Source organism: Eumetopias jubatus, unplaced genomic scaffold (genome assembly GCF_037043125.1).
Source record: "Eumetopias jubatus isolate StellerSeaLion01/CBP00866 unplaced genomic scaffold, mEumJub1_p1.0 scaffold_17, whole genome shotgun sequence".
Lineage (NCBI taxonomy): Eukaryota > Metazoa > Chordata > Mammalia > Carnivora > Otariidae > Eumetopias > Eumetopias jubatus.
Window position 1 is genome coordinate 40,645,139 of NW_028274823.1, and position 17,689 is coordinate 40,662,827.

At 36.9% G+C, this 17,689-nt stretch overlaps 1 protein-coding gene across 1 annotated transcript in view; it reads right to left on the reverse strand.

The window, feature by feature from the left end:
* Positions 1 to 17,689, reverse strand: part of ZFAND4 (zinc finger AN1-type containing 4) — a 91,558-nt gene that overhangs the window by 19,115 nt on the left and 54,754 nt on the right. Inside the window, exon 6 of the mRNA XM_028098728.2 lies at positions 10,404 to 10,551. Within this exon, the coding sequence (XP_027954529.1) occupies positions 10,404 to 10,551 (148 nt within the window). The remainder of the gene's footprint in view (positions 1 to 10,403; positions 10,552 to 17,689) is intronic.

The following is a 17,689-nucleotide window of genomic DNA, read 5'->3' on the forward strand; positions in this document are numbered from 1 at the left end:
CTAGAGAAAAAGCAACAAACAATGCCTAAGCCATGTATTAGAAGAGAAATAATTAAGATTAGAGCAGAGATGAATTAGAAACCAGAAACACAGTAGATCAGATAAACGAAACTAGAAGCTGGTTCTTTGAAAGAATTAATAAGATCGATAAACCACTGGCCAGACTCACCCAAAACAAAAGAGAAAGGACCCAAATTAATAAAATTATGAATGAAAGGGGAGAGATCACGACTAACACCAAGGAAACAGAAACAATTATTAGAAATTATTATCAACAACTATATGCCAATAAACTGAGCAACCTGGATGAAATGGATGCCTTCCTGGAAATCTATAAACTCCCAAGACTGAAACAGGAAGAAACTGACAACCTGAATAGGCCAATAACCATTAACAAGGTTGAAGCAGTGATCAAAAAACTCCCAGAGTCCAGGGCCTGGACCTCCCCCTTGGGGGAATTCCACCAAACATTCAAAGAAGAAATAATACCTATTCTACTGAAGCTGTTTCAAAAAATAGAAACAGAAGAAAAGCTTCCAGGCTCATTCTATGAGGACAGCATTACCTTAAACCCCAAACCAGGCAAAGACCCCATCAAAAAGGAGAATTTCAGACCAATATCCCTGATGAAGATGGATTCCAAAATCCTCAACAAAATCCTAGCTAACTGGATCCAACAATACATTAAAAGGATCATCTACCACGACCAAGTGGGATTTATCCCTGGGATGCAAGGATGGTTCAACATTTGCAAATCAATCAATGTGATAGAACACATTAATAAGAGGACAGAGAAGAACCATATGGTCCTCTCAATTGATGCATAAAAAGCATTTGACAAAATACAGCATCCTTTCCTGATTAAAACTCCAGAGTATAGGAATAGAGCACACATTCCTCAAGTTCATAAAATCCATCTATGAAAAACCCAAAGCAAATATCATCCTCAATGAGGAAAAGCTGAGAGCCTTTTCCTTAAGATCAGGAACACATCCAGGATGCCCACTCTTGCCACTATTGTTCAACATAGTATCAGAAGTGTCCTAGCAACAGCAATCAGACAACAAAAAGAAATCAAAGGTATTCAAATTGGCAAAGAAAAAGCCAAACTCACTCTCTCTTCACAGATGACATGATACTTTATGTGGAAAATCTAAAAGACTCCACCCCCAAATTACTAGAACTCATACAGCAATTCAGTAATGTGGCAGGATACAAAATCAATGCACAGAAATCAGTTCTTTCTTATACACTAACAATGCAACTGTAGAAAGAGAAATTAGAGAAACGATTCCATTTACAATAGAAGCAAAAACCATAAGATACCTCGGAATAAACCTAACCAAAGAGGTAAAGGATCTATACTCTAGGAACTACAGAACACTCATGAAAGAAATTGAAGACGACACAAAAAAACTGAAAAACATTCCATGTTCGTGGATCGGAAGAATAAACATTGTTAAAATGTCTATGCTGCCCAGAGCAATCTATACCTTCAACACCATCCCGATCAAAATTCCAATGACATTTTTCAAAGTGCTGGAACAAACAACCCTAAAATTTGTATGGAATCAGAAAAGACCCCAAATCACCAAGGAAATGTTGAAAAACAAAGCTGGGGGCATCACGTTGCCAGATTTCAAGCTATATTAGAAAGCAGTGGTCACCAAGACAGCATGGTACTGGCACAAAAACAGACATATAGACCAATGGAACAGAATAGAGCCCAGATATGGACCCTCAACTCTATGGTCAAATAATCCTCGACAAAGCAGGAAAAAATATGCAATGGAAAAAACAGAGTCTCTTCAATAAATGGTGCTGGAAAAATTGGACGGCTATATACAGAAGAATGAAACTCGACCATTTTCTAACACCATACACAAAGATAAACTCAAATGGATGAAAGACCTCAATGTGAGACAGGAATCCATCAAAATCCTAGAGGAGAACATAGGTAGTAACCTCTTTGACATCAGCCACAGCAACTTCTTTCAAGATACATCTCCAAAGGCTAGTGAAACAAAAGCAAAAATGAACTTTTGGGACTTCATCAAGATAAAAAGCTTCTGGGGCACCTGGATGGCTCAGTCATTAAGCATCTGCCTTCAGCTCAAGTCATGATCCTGGGGTCCTGGAAACGAGCCCCACATCGGGCTCTCTGCTCCACAGGAGGCCTGCTTCTCCCTCTCCCACTCCCCCTGCTTGTGTTCCCTCTCTCATTATGTCTCTCTCTGTGTCAAATAAATAAATAAAAATTAAAAAAAAAAGATAAAAAGCTTCTGCACAGCAAAGGAAACAGTCAACAAAACAAAGAGGCAACCCACAGAATGGGAGAAGATATTTGCAAATGATACTACAGATAAAAGGCTGGTATCCAAGATCTATAAAGAACTTCTCAAACTCAACACCCAAAAAACCAAATAATCAAGTGAAAAAATGGGCAGATGACACGAACAGACACTTCTCCAAAGAAGACATACAAATGCCTAACAGACACATGAAAAAATGTTCATTATCATTAGCCATCAGGGAAATTCAAATCAAAACCAGTCAGAATGGCAAAAATTGACAAGGCAAGAAACAACAAATGTTGGAGAGGCTGTGGAGAAAGGGGAACCCTCTTACACTGTTGGTGGGAATGAAAGTTGGTACAGCCACTTTGGAAAACAGTGTAGAGGTGCCTCAAAAATTAAAAATAGAGCTACCCTATGACCTAGCAATTGCACTCCTGGGTATTTACCCCAAAGACACAGATGGAGTGAAAAGAAGGGCCCTATGCACCCCAATGTTCATAGCAGCAATGTCCACAATAGCCAAACTGTGGAAAGAGCCGACATGCCCTTCAGCAGATGAATGGATAAAGAAGATGTGGTCCATATGTACAATGGAATATTACTCAGCCATCAGAAAGGATGAATACCCAACTTTTACACCAACATGGTTGGGACTGGAGGAGCTTATGCTAAGTGAAATAAGTCAAGCAGAGAAAGTCAATTATCATGTGGTTTCACTTATTTGTGGAACATGAGGAATAGCATGGAGGACACTAGGAGAAGGAAGGGAAAAATGAAGGGGAGGGTAATTGGAGGGAGAGATGAACCATGAGAGACTATGGACTCTGAGAAACAAACTGAGGCGTTTAGAGGGGAGGGGGTGGGGGGATGGGCTAGCTTTGTGATGGGTATTTTTTTTTAAAGATTTTATTTATTTATTTGACAGAGAGAGACACAGCAAGAGAGGGGTGTGAGTGAGGGAGAAGCAGGCTCCCAGCTGAGCAGGGAGCCGGATGCGGGGCTCAATCCCAGCACCCTAGGATCATGACCTGAGCCGAAGGCAGATGCTTAACCAACTGAGCCACCCAGGCGCCCCTGCAGTGATGGGTATTAAGGAGAGCACATACTGGATGGAGCACTGGGTGTTATACGAAAACAATGAATCATAGAACACTACATCAAAAACTAATGATGTATTGTATGGTGACTAACATAACCTAATAAAATAAAATTTTAAAAAAGTAATATAAAGATTTAATGCAATCTCTATCAAAATCTCAATTACATTTTCTTCAAAAATAGAATAATCCATCCTAAAACTCATATGGAACTTCAGGGAACTCCAAATAGCCAAAACAATCTTTTTTTTTTTTTAGAAATTTTATTTATTTGACAGAGAGAGAGCAAGAGAGGGAGCACAAGCAGGGGGAGTGGGAGAGGAGAAGCAGGCTTCCCACTGAGCAGGGAGCCCAACGCAGGGCTCGATCCCAGGACCCCGGGATCATGACCTGGGCCGAAGGCAGACACTTAATGACTGAGCCACCCAGGCACCCCCAGCCAAAACAATCTTAACAAAGAAGAACAAAATTGTAGGTTTCTTACCTCCTGATTTCAAACTTATTTCAAAGCAACAATAATCAAGAGTGTACTTGTACTCAAAAGAATGAAACGAAACCAATACCTCTACCATATACAAAAATAAATTCAAAATGGGGATGCCTGGGTGGCTCAGTCAGTTAAGTGTCTGCCTTCAGCTCAGTCATGATCCCAGGGTCCTGGGATCAAGTCCCACACAGGGCTCCTTGCTGGGCGAGGAGCCTGCTTCTCCTCCTGCTTGTGCTCTCTCTTATCTCTCTCTCTCTGACAATAAATAAAATCTTTAAAAATAAATAAATAAATCCAATATGGATTAAAGACTTGAATATGCAACCTGAAACTATAAAACTCCTAGAAGAAAACATAGCCAATAAGCTCTTTCACAATGGTCTTAGTAATATTTTGGGGGGCCAGTCTCCTTAGGCAAGGGCAACAAAAGCTAAAATAAACAAATGGGATCACATCAAACTAAAAAACTTTTGCACAGTGAAGGAAAGCAATAACAAAACAAAATGGCAACCTACTGAATGGGGAAAGATATTTGCAAATCATATATCTGATAAGGGGTTAATATCCAAAATATGTAAGGAACTTACACAACTTAATATCGAACAACCAACCAACCAACCAGATTAAAACATGGGCAGAGGACTTGAATAGACATTTTTCCAAAGAAGACATACAGATGGCCAATAGGCACAAGAGAAGATGTTCAATATCACTAATTATTGGGGAAATGCAAATCCAAACTACAGTGAGGTATCACTTCACATCTGTCAAATTGGCTATTGCCAGAAAAATTAAAACAACAAGTATTAGCAAGGATATAGAGAAAAAGGAACCCTCATACATTTGGTAGGAATGCCAGTTGGTACAGCCACTCTGGAAAACAGTACGGAGGTTCCTCAAAAACTTAAAAATAGGGGAGTCTGTGTGACTCAGTCGGTTAAGTGTCTGACTCTTGATTGTGCCTCAGGTCATGATCTCAGGGTCCTAGAATCAAGCCCCCCATTGGGTTCCACACTCAGCAGGGGGGCTGTTTTGAGGATTCTCTCTCCCTCTTCCTCTGCCCCTCCCTCCACTCATGTTCTCTTTCAAGCAAATAAATAAATCTTTTTAAAAAATTAAAGATATAACTACCATACAATATATCAAAATTCTACTTCTGGGCATTGACCTGAAGAAAACAGAAACACCAATTGAAAGAGATTATGTGTGCTCCTATGTTCAGCGTCACATTATTTACAATATTATTGTAATTAAATAATCGTACTTATTTACATATCTTAATATGGACGAAACCTAAGTGTCCACTGATATAGATGGATAAAGATGTGGTATATACACGCAATGAAATATTAGCCAAAAAAAAAAGAATAAAATCTTGTCATTTGTGATAACATGTATAGACTTTGAAGGTATTATGTTAAGTGGAATAAGTCAGACAGAGAAAGACAAATACCATATGATTTCACATATACATGGAATCAAAAATACAAAACAGGTCAAACAAAAACAAATGGAGACAAACTCATAGATACAGGAAACAAACTGCTGGTTACCAGAATGAGGGGTTGGGGGCAGGACAAAACAGATGAAGAGGATTAAGAGGCACAAACTTCCAGTTATAAAAGAAGTAAGTCATGGTGATGTAATGTACAGCAAAGGAAATACAGTTAATAATATTGTAAATAACTTTGTGTGTTGACAGATGGTAACCAGACTTATTCTGGGGATCATTTCATAATATATAAAAATAATGAATCACTATGATGTACACCTAAAATTAATAGGATATATTGTATGTCAATTATATTTCAATAAAAAAATAAAGGTGTGGTACTGGCATAAAGACATATGGACCAACGGAATAGATTACACAGCCCAGAAATAAACCTTCACATATTTGGTCAAATGACTTTCAACAAAGTATCAAGACCACCCAATGGGGAAAAGACTGTTTGTTCAACAAGTGGAAGAGGGAAAATTGGATATCCACATTCAAAAGAGTGAAGTTGGGAGTCTTACCTTACACCACATACAAAAATTAACCTAAAATGTACCAAAGATCTAAATGTAAGACCTAAAATTATAAAACTTTTAGGAGAAAACAGAAGGAAAAGCTTCATGATATTGGATTTGGCAATGATTTTTTGGATATAAAATCAAAAAAGTATGGGCAACAAAAGTAAAAATAAATAAAATGGACTACATAGAAATTTGAAATTTTGGTGTATCAAAGGACACTACTGTCAGAGTAAAAAGGCAACCTATAGGAGAAAATATTTGCAAATCACATACCTCCTAAGAATTCAGTATCCAGAATATATTTCTAAAGAACTCTTAAACCTCAACAACAAAACAAATAACCGAATTCAAAAATGGGCCAAAGACTTAAATAGACATTTCTCCAAAGAAGATATACAAGTGGTCAACTAGCACATGAAAAGATGCTCAACATCACTAACCTTTAGAAAAATGCAAATCAAACCTGCAATGAGATATCACTTCACACCAATGAGGATGACTACTCTTTAAAAAATAACAAAATAGCAAGTGTTGGTGAGGATGTGGAAAAACTGGAAACTTTGTGTATCACCAGTAGATTGTAAGATGGTACATACAACTGCTGTAGAAAACAATATGGCAGGGCGCCTGGATGGCTCAGTCATTAAGCGTCTGCCTTTGGCTCAGGTCATGGTCCCAGGGTCCTGGGATCGAGCCCCGCACTGAGCTCCCTGCTCGGCGGGAAGCCTGTTTCTCCCTCTCCCACTCCCCCTGCTTGTGTTCCCTCTCTTGCTGTGTCTCTGTCAAATAAATAAAATCTTTACAAAAAAAGAAAACAATATGGCAATCCCTCAAAAAATTACCATATGATCTTGAAATTCTGGGTATATATCCAAAGGACTGATCTCAAAGAGATATTTATATACCCATGTTGACAGCAGCATTCTTCACAACAGCCAAGAGGTAGAGTCTCCATCGACAGATGCATGGGTAAATAAAATGTTATACACACACACACAAAATGGAGTATTACTCAACCTTAAAAATATGGAAATTGTGACATATGCTACAACATGGATGAACCCTGAGGACATCGCTAAATGAAGTAAGTCATCCACAAAACAAAAACAAAAAAACAAAACTGTATGATTCTGCTTTATACAAGGTATGTAGAGAGTCAAGTTTATAGAAACAGACAGCAGAATTGTGGTTGCCAGGGACTGCAGGGGGAGCAGGGAAATAGGGAATTGTTTAATGAGTACAGAGTTTCACTTTGCATGATGAAAAAGTTCTAAAGATTGTGCAATAATATGAATGTACTTAACATTACTGAACAACATGTAAACTTAAAAATGATTAAGATACTAAATTTTATGTATATTTTACAACTAAAAACAATTTTTTTAAAAATGTTAATTATAAAATCTAGGTTGTAGATAAATGGGTGTTCACTGTAAAATTCTTTCAATTTTGCTGTATGTTAGAAAAAATTACAGACCAATTTCCTTGATAAACAAAAGTCCTAAATACAGTATTAGCAAATGAAACATAAAGATATAAAAAGGAAGATTCATCACAACCAAGAGTAGTTCATTCTAAGAATGTAAGAATGATTTCATATTAAAAAAAGTAATTCACATTATCAGAATATTTTTGCTCCATGCAAAATGATTTTTAATTTCTTTGGATTTATTCGACCCATCGACTACTTAGAAGTGTGTTATTTCCAAAATATTGGACTTTTCAGATATCTGTTATGGATTCCTAACTTTATCCCATGATAATAAGAGAGCCTTTTTGTATGATTTGAATCTTTTCAAATTTATTGGGACTTGTTTGATAGCAAACAATATGGTTTATCTTAGTAAATGTTCTGCGTGTACTTAAGAAGAATGTATATTTTGCTATTTTTAGGTGAAGCATTCTGTAAATGTCAATTAGAACAAGTAGGTTGATAGTGTTATTCAAGTCTTCTTACATCCTTTCTGATTCGCTAGCTTTTCTATCAATTTTTTGAGAGTGTGAATGTAGAATTCTTCTAAAATAACTGGGTTTGCCGACTTCTCTTTGTAGCTTTTGCTCTGCGTATTTTGAAGTTCTGTTATTAGATGCATAAACATTTAGATTGTGGAGAAAGAAATTTTTTTCAATAGAGCTAGGTCAATTGTTCTCCATCTGGAAGAAATTATCTTTACCCTACTTCACATTACATTTTTAAAAATTTTTTTAGATGGATTGTAAACCTAAATGAGAAAGGAACAATTACAGAGCTCTTGCAAAACTGGCGTAGTGACTAAAGCTACATATAAACCTACCCTATGACAAGCACCTTCCTAGGCTTATGCCCCAAAGAAAAGAGTGCATACATCCACCAAAAACATGTATAAGAATGTTGGAAGCATAATATTCCATTGTGTATATATACCACTTCTTCTTTATCCATTCATCTGTCGATGGACATCTTGGCTCTTTCCACAGTTTGGCTATTGTGGACATTGCTGCTATATTATGCAGCCATCAAAAGGAATGAGATCTTGCCATTTGCAACGACGTGGATGGAACTGGAGGGTGTTATGCTTAGTGAAATAAGTCAATCAGAGAAAGACATGTATCATATGACCTCACTGATATGAGGAATTCTTAATCTCAGGAACAAACTGAGGGTTGCTGGAGTGGTCGGGGGTGGGAGGGATGGGGTGGCTGGGTGATAGACATTGGGGAGGGTATGTGCTACGGTGAGCGCTGTGAATTGTGGAAGACTGTTGAATCACAGATCTGTACTTCTGAAACAAATAACGCAACATATTTTAAGAAAAAAGAAAAAGAAGAAGATAGCAGGAGAGGAAGAATGAAGGGGAGTAAGTCAGAGGGGGTGACGAACCAGGAGCAATGATGGACTCTGAAAAACAAACTGAGGTTTCTAGAGGGGAGGAGAGCAGGGGGATGGGTTAGCCTGGTGATGGGTATTAAAGAGGGCACATTCTGCGTGGAGCACTGGGTGTTATGAACAAACAATGAATCATGGAACAGTACACCAAAACAAATGATGTAATATATGGTGATTAACATAACAATAAAAAATTTAAAAAAAAAAGAATGTTGGAAGCATCTTTACTGATGAAAGCCAAACACTACAAACAATCCAACCTATCAAAAGGAGAGAAACAAACTGAAGAATAGTCATACAACAGAATAGTACATAGCAGAAAAAAGAATGAACTGATACCCACAACATGGATGATTTACAAAAGTATGATGTTGGGCAAAAGAAACCAGATCAAAAAAAAAAAAAAAAAGAGGATATTTATACAAAGTTTAACAACTGGTAAAACTAATTTATGGTGACAAGCGTAAGAATAGTAGTTATTTCTGGGAGTAGGGAATGGTTATAAGGAAACCTGGTTCTATTTTAATCTGGGTTGTACCTACATGAGTGTATATAAATGTAAAAATTCATCAAGCTGTACATTAAAGATCTGTGAACCTTATTTTATGTATATATTATATTTCAAGAAAGAAAAAGGGATTAGTTATTAAGAGAGTGAAAAGCAAACAGAATAGTGATATGTATGTGTGTGTATGACAAAGGATTTATAACCAGAATACATAAAGATAAAAAAAAATCAATAAGCAAAAAACATACCACTGAATAGGGTGCCTGAGAGGCTCAGTTGGTTAAGCGACTGCCTTCGGCTCAGGTCATGATCCTGGAGTCCCAGGATCAAGTCCCGCATCGGGCTCGCTGCTCAGCAGGGAGTCTGCCTCTCCCTATGACCTTTCCTCTCATGCTCTCTCTCTACCATTCTCTCTCTCTCTCAATAAATAAAAAATCTTTTAAAAAAAACAACAACAACATACCACTGAAGAGAAAAATGCCCAAGAGATATGAACAGGCACTTTACAAAAAGGGATATCCAAGTACCCAATAAACATGGGAAAGGTGCTCAACCTCATCAGTCAGAGGAATACAAATTAAAACCACAATGTGAGGCAACTACACATCAACCAGAATGACAAAAATAAAAAAGGATCATACCAAATGCTGGTAAGGCTGTGTGAAAACCCTCTCTCATTCACTACTGGACAGTTGAATGTAAACTGGTTCAATTACTTTGGAATCACTTTGGAAAACTAACAATATCTAGTAAAGCTAAACATAGGAATATTCCTTATCAAAGCCCAAATAGAGGAGATACCTATAAAAAGCGAACATTAACAGAGCATTTTAAAAAGTAACTATTGCAAGATTAAGATTAGGCTATTTTTTATTATCCTTCTTAGCACTAGAGCTATGAAATTTAAAAAAATGAATTATTTTAAGTGCAATGTATCACAGTAGATGTATTGGTGGCCTAAAAAAACAATTCATCACTGTTAATATCTCAATAAATAACTGAGGCCAGAAAATTGAAATGAACAATATTTTATAAATAATTCATTTTCACAATTATCAACAGACCTCAATGCTGTGAGCCCCGCAGGGACAAACTAGAGAAAAGCCTGGCCAAATGCCAACAGCTTCACCTTTTTGCTGAGATTCATGTTCTCCATCTTAGCCTTCAGCAGCTTCATCTTATTCATAGTTATTGAATTTTCAATTATCTGTTGCCCAGAAGGAGAAGGCTCAATTTCTTCATCTTCATCCGTATACAAATTATACACAGACCCACCACTGCAAAGAAAGCAATAATTACTACTGAGATGTTTCTGATACCTGCTCAATGACTAAAAATACTTATGTGCAATAGAAACTATACAGATGCTGCTAACGGTAAAAAAATAAATCTTGTCAATGTAAATTCAAGGCAAATGTATTTCAAAAAATATACTTCTTAGAGGAAAAAAATAAATATGGATAAATACCATGATCTAGCATGACTGACATATCTGGCACAGCTAAGCTTTTCTGAAGTCAATATAACACAAATGAAGGTCTTAATGGCACCCACTACCTCACTCCCACAGAAGCAAAATCCATCTTCACAAAAATGCACTGATTTCATTTTATCAGCCAAGGCTGATAATTGTGAAACCTAGACCACAGGCTGATCAGAATTCCATTTAACCATAATGAAAAAAAAATTGACACAGAGTCCAGATTTTTATTCATCCTGAGAGGATTTTCACTAAAAAAGAACTCACACAGGTGTCATTAGAACATTATCTGTTCTTAAAGAACAATGAAAAAATAAGAATAACAAGATTTTTTTCAGCGTTTGGAAGTGTAACCACCTAGAACAGCATGTATTTTAAAATGAAAAAAGAAACCCCAGTCAAGTCACGACACAAATTATTACACATGTAAAACATCTGAATTACTGATCAGTCACCATGACATTTATTCATACCTTAACATAATGATTATTTGGAGCCCCTTCTCTTTGACTGCATAATATACTGGCACTTATCACACTATCCTCATATTTATACTTATATGTCTATCTTTCCTTCTCACTCCCCCCATATGTAAGCAAGATGAAAGCAGAAATTAGGCCTTATTCATCTTCTTAGTCTCAGTGCCTGGCACAGTGCTTGGTGCATAGCCAATAAATGTTGAACTAAACACAAACACTAGTGAAATTTCACTCAGCTTTTTCAGTAACAGTAAAATTACAATGGTAAAGGTTTAGGATAAACACAAGTTCAGCATATTTGTAAAATGACTAAGATTTTAAATAGAGCAGACTAAGAATAAGTGTTGATCACCATGTCTGATTTACTTACAGAAAAACTAAAGTATGTATCTCTGCTAATGTATGAGCATTAACAAAATTTCCTGTTCTATATGGTTGTAAGAAATGGAAACAATTTAGGATAACCTTAAATAATAAGGGCATATTCCATACCACTTCTGAAGCACATACTACCACCACACAAAGACAAAGTACATAATGGATAGCCCCATCCTTAAAACTTTACATGGTGAAAATGATGACATTTTGAAATCATAGATTAACTACGTGCATAGCAGGTATGGGCATCAGAAGGAATGATAGCGGGAATATGTCTCCATAAGCAATTTAGTCCCTCGCGTTTGACTTGTGACCATCACTTGTACCTACTGTAGATGCCTACCACAGTATGAAAATTGACACAATGGGAACAACACTAAATTAATATTGCTATCATTTACTGAATGCTACTCTGCCAGATACTTTTTACATGCTATTTCTAATCCTCATAAAAACTATGTAAGGTGATATTATATCTCATTTTATAAATGAAGAGACGGCAGTTGAGAGAGGTTTTACTAAACCTGTAAATGGTGGACTTAAGATTCAAATCCCCTGCCTCCAAAGTCTACTCTTTATACTATTTCCTGTTGCTCCCTCAGGCACCAAACAACAGACTTTACTGCATTATGCTTGTGAACCCAAATAAGTGATAGAACTTACAGTATGTGAGGGCTCTTGTATCTGAAAAGGAGGGATGAGTGGAGATTTTTGCCACTTCACCCTTGGAGCTGAAAGGAATGACTCTAGTATATTCTATCCTTGGTCATCTTGCAGTATTTTAAGTACTTCTCTCATACATCCTATGGTTATTTTAACTTTACACACCCATACTGAATACCAAAAGAGGTTTCTGACTCAACTTTCCCGTCATAAAAAATTGGTCCTTTAATGTTTTCCCATGGAAAACAGTATGTCTGTGTGCATGTGCTTGCATGCACACGTGTATGTATATATGTGTATTTTTTAAAGTACAATCATGATAACTATTTCAGTGGACGTATTTTTGAGGGTAAAAACATGCTTTTAAATTCACCTAATTTTTTTCAAAGAACCACATTACTGTGTTTTCTCTCACAGAACAGATTTAGGAGATCAGTTAAAAACCAGTTTTTTTCAAAATGGAAAAATGTAACTAGACTAGGATAATGTAGTAATTTATAAACTTAATAAATATCTTTTTTCGTATTTAAATGTTCTAAATATTTTCTTAAGTTTCTAGATATTTTATTGAATGCTGTATTTAACTTTTTCTAAATCTTTTAATCTAATAATTTGATTAAAGAGCAAAAGATGGGCAAATGAATATTTATTACAACATGAATATTGTTCATCCAGAAGCCAAGTACTCACATGACTTTCACAGACAAGTTACCATTTAATTAAAATTGTCTTGCATTGCCTCCTTTTATTTCTTCCCACTTAAAAGAGCAGTAAGGTGGCATCATTAACTATAAAGATTTAAGACTAAAAATGACTGATACTAGATTTGTACCAAAATGAGTTAAATTAGCACCCATTCTCCCTGTTTCCTCCCTAGAGCAGGAGTTGGTAAACTATGGTCACAGGCCAAGTTCGTTCTACCACTTACTTTTGTGTGGTCCACAAGAATGGTTTTGACACTTCTAAATAGTTGAAAAAAATCAAAATAATATTTCATAATGTTAAATTATATCCAATTCATAGTTGTGTCCATAAATAAAAAGTTTGATTAAAACACTGCCACCCTCACTGGATCACGTGTTACAGATGGCGGCTTCTGCACTGTAATGGTAGAGCTGAGCAGCCACATTAGAATCGTATGTGGCCGTCTCACCACTCTGCACTTCGGCTTGGCACACTACAAAGCACACTGGCACAATCATAATTCCACAGCATTTTGAGTGCCATGTGTATCATTGTACCATGACATTGACACACACACACTCCTAACATGTCAGAACAAGAAGCGTGAACTTCGAATGCCACGGGTTTAAGGCACAGTAGAGAGTGGACTGTTTGACTGTCAGTTACGTGCGATTACATAGCAAAGTATTGTGTTCATTGTGCAATGACACTGTGGCTATGCTAAAGAAAAACCACTTATTTGGACATTACCAGACTAAGAACTCATCACACTATTCCCAATTTGCAGGAAAGTGTCAGAAAAATTGCAAAAATTTAAAATGGCATATCTCATCAAAGTAGAATTTCTTCGCAAAAAGAAAAAATGAAAATGAAACTGCAGCCAAAATAAGTTTCCGAGGGGCTAATTTACTAGGTAGTAAGAAAATCTGTTTGCCAACAGTGAATTAATTAAACTATGCTTGATCACAGCAATTGAAGAAATGTGTCCAGAGAAAATAAACTTGTTTAAATGAAGACTACCCCTTTGGCAAGAACAATTTCTTGAAAAATTGGTAACAATGGAAGCAACAACAACAGACAACTAAACAATAAGGCAATGATTTGGAGTTCTGTTCCTTGGCTTTTGATGAGTCGACATAAGTTATTGGTACTGTTCAGTTGTTTTTGTTTATCAAGGTATCAATACCAACTTTGAAGTTACTTAAGAATGAAGCCCCTATAAATAGTCTGCATGAAACAACTACAGGTAAGATTTTCAAAAGAGTTGCTAAAACACTAATTCAGTACAACTTGAAGTGAAATCTCCTACAAGTGATAGAGTAAAAATATGTGTGGAACAGAAAAAAAAACAAGTTGGACAAATTTACAAAGCTAATGAAAAGCTAAGGTGTTAAAAGACTATGGTTACTCGCTGTATTATTCATCAGCAGGTATTCAGGGGTAAATATTTGAATCTATTATGTATTCTTAAACCAGTAGTGTCAACAGTAAACTTTTTTGGTTCACGGACTTAGCCATGAGTTCAATGTCTTGACTATAATAGTTTTATTATGATTCTTTTAAGCTCAGGGCTAACATTGAGTTTTTCTCAACAAGAAGAATCACCTTCACCTGAATGCCTTTGAAAATTAGTTTTTGCTGTGAACTTAATGTGTCTTACTGAATTCCACCTAAAATTATAAGGCAAAACAGTGCTCCTGTAAGAAACTTATACTGCAGTAGTATCATTGTGATGACACCAATATTACTTTGACTCACATGTAATAGCATGCTTTCAAAAATTAAAAAGCAAGATGGGGCGCCTGGGTGGCTCAGTTGGTTAAGCGACTGCCTTCGGCTCAGGTCATGATCCTGGAGTCCCGGGATCGAGTCCCGCATCGGGCTTCCTGCTCAGCAGGGAGTCTGCTTCTCCCTCTGACCCTCCCCCCTCTCATGTGCTCTCTCTCTCTCTCTCTCTCTCATTCTCGCTCTCTCAAATAAATAAATAAAATCTTTAAAAAAAAAAACAAAAACAAAAAAAACAAAAAAAACAAAAAAAAACAAAAATTAAAAAGCAAGAACATTCCCACATAAATTTACAGGGGCATATTTCCTAAATTCCCAGCAGTGTTTTCATACAAGTTAAAGGAAATTTCCGTATTTCAAAATCTATTTAAATGCACAATTGAGGAGCTCCACCTATCCTGATGTGATTAATATGCAATGTAATGCCATGCTAAAGGCAAATGGCAAGAGGACACTGTAACAGAATTCTATAAATGCCTTCCAAGCAATGAATATGCTCAATTAAAATCATATGCTTATGGGGACTGGTATCAGTACATGGCAACATCTGTGTGAAAAAAAATTTTCAAAGATAAAATACATAAAATCTCATTATAGATCCATACTAACAGATGAACTTTTGCAACTGATTTTGCAAATTTGATAGGCAACACTAGCTTGCAACCTCAAGTAACATTACCCCCGCAAAAAGCATTCAATTCTCCTCTTTGGAGGGGAATTTGGATCCAAATTCACACACACACGCAAGTACTCATTATTTTTTTAATTTTTTTAAAAGAGAGTGCATGTAAACCCGCACCCGCGCACACACACATGAGAGGTGGAGAGAGGGAGAGAATCTTAAGCAGGCTCCACGCCCAGCCTGGAGCCCAACATGGGGCTCGATCTCAAAATGCTGAGATCATGACCTGAGCCCAAATCAAGAGTTGGGCACTTAACCAACTGAGCTACCAGGTGCCCCTCAATTATTATTATTATATTTCGAATTTTGACAGTAAAAATTATGTGGAAATTCTTCTTTCTTGTTACGTAAGTACCTACACAGTATCTTTGATTTTATCTCTTGGCCTGAAAATCCTAAAATAGTTACTATTTGGCCCTTTCCAAAAAAATTTTGCTGCCCCCATTAAAGAGTAAGAAAGCCTCTCCTACAACAGTCAAGATAAATGTCATTCAAGGTATGGCCAGAAAAAGTTTTCTACTCTCCCTTCTCACCTACCCCTATCCCTTGTCCAATTCTGGTAGGTGAAAAGAAAGGAAGAGAAAAGTTAAAAAAAAATAGCTTGAGAGGAACGGTACAATTTTAGTTGAAATCCTTGGCAACACTTGGGCTATGTCTTAAATAGAAGCTGGCTGAGGAGAAATTGAGGTAAAAGAAGAAAATGACATTTCAAGCAAAGGGTAAAAGATGTACAAAAACATGGCATAATGAAGGAGAGCTCAAAAATGGACAATGACTGGTTGTAAAGGGCCTTACATGCAAAGCTAAGGAGCTTAGATTTTCTTTAGGAAAAGGGAACCAAAAGAGGATGTTTGAAGGAAGGAAACCAAAACAACAGTGAGCTAGCACATGGGGAGACTGGTATGAAAAAATTCTTTTCATGGTCCAAGTAAGAGGCTCTGGATTAAGGCTGCAGCCCTGATTACTCCCTCTTCTCTACCTCTGGCCTACATGGTTGTAGTTACTATATGGTTACTATTACACTTTGTAGTAACCAGATCGTAACAAGTTAGAGTCAACAGTCAACACCCATTTATCATAGTCAGTTCTCAAAAAATGAGTCTAATCCTTCTACATAACTTGTGGTGGGCAGAATCTAAAGAAATCCCCATGATTCCCAATCCCTGGTGCTCATATCCTGTACACTCCCCTACACTTGAGTGTAAAAATGACCTAGGACTTGTTTCTAGTCACCACAATATGGTAAAAGTGATTTTTCAGATGTAATTTAGGCCTCAAATCAGTTGATTCTGAGTTAATCAAAAGGGAGCTGAGGGCAGCCTCTAGGCAAAAGCCAGAAAAAAACCCAGGGTCCTCAGTCATACAACTGCCAGGAAATGAATTACGCCAACAACATGAATGAGCTTGGAAGTAGATTCTATCAAGCCTCCATATAAGAGTGCGTCTTTGCCAACACCTCAACTGCAGCTTTGGGAGACCCTGAGCAGAGCACCCAGCTAAACTGTGACTAGACTCCTGAGCCACAGAAACTGTTCTCCAGACTACAAGTTATTTTTTCTACAATTTTTTCTACTAGCTTTATATATTGTGGGATTGAATTTAGTCACTTGTACCACCAAAGGACCCCCAAATAGCCAAAGCAATCTTGAGAAAGAACAAAGCTGGAGGTATCACAGTCTCAGATTTCAAGATATATTACAAATCTATAATAATCAAAACAGTATGGTACTGGCACAGAAATAGACACACAGATCAGTGGAATAGAACAGAGAGCCCAGAAGTAAACCCATGCTTATATGGGCAAGTAATCTACAACAAAGGAGGCAAAAATATACAATGGGGGAAAAGACAGTCTCTTCAATAAGTGATGCTAGAAAAATTAGACAGCTACATGCAAAAAATAATTAAACTAGACCACTTTCTTATACTATACACAAAAATAAACTCAAAATGACTTAAAGATCTAAATGTGAGACCTGAAACCATAAAATTCCTAGAAGAAAACACAGGCAGTAATTTCTTTGCTGTCTCCCTTAGCAAAATTTTTCTAAATATGTCTCCTCTGGCAAGGGAAACAAAAGCAAAAATAAACTATTGGGACTATACTATTTTAAAATAAAAAGCTTTTGTACAGGGGCACCTGGGTGGCTCAGTAGGTTAAGCATCTGCCTTCGGCTCAGGTCATGATTCCAGGGTCCTGGGATTGAGCCCCACATCGGGCTCCTTGCTCCACGGGGAGTCTGCTTTTCCTCTCCCTCTGCCTG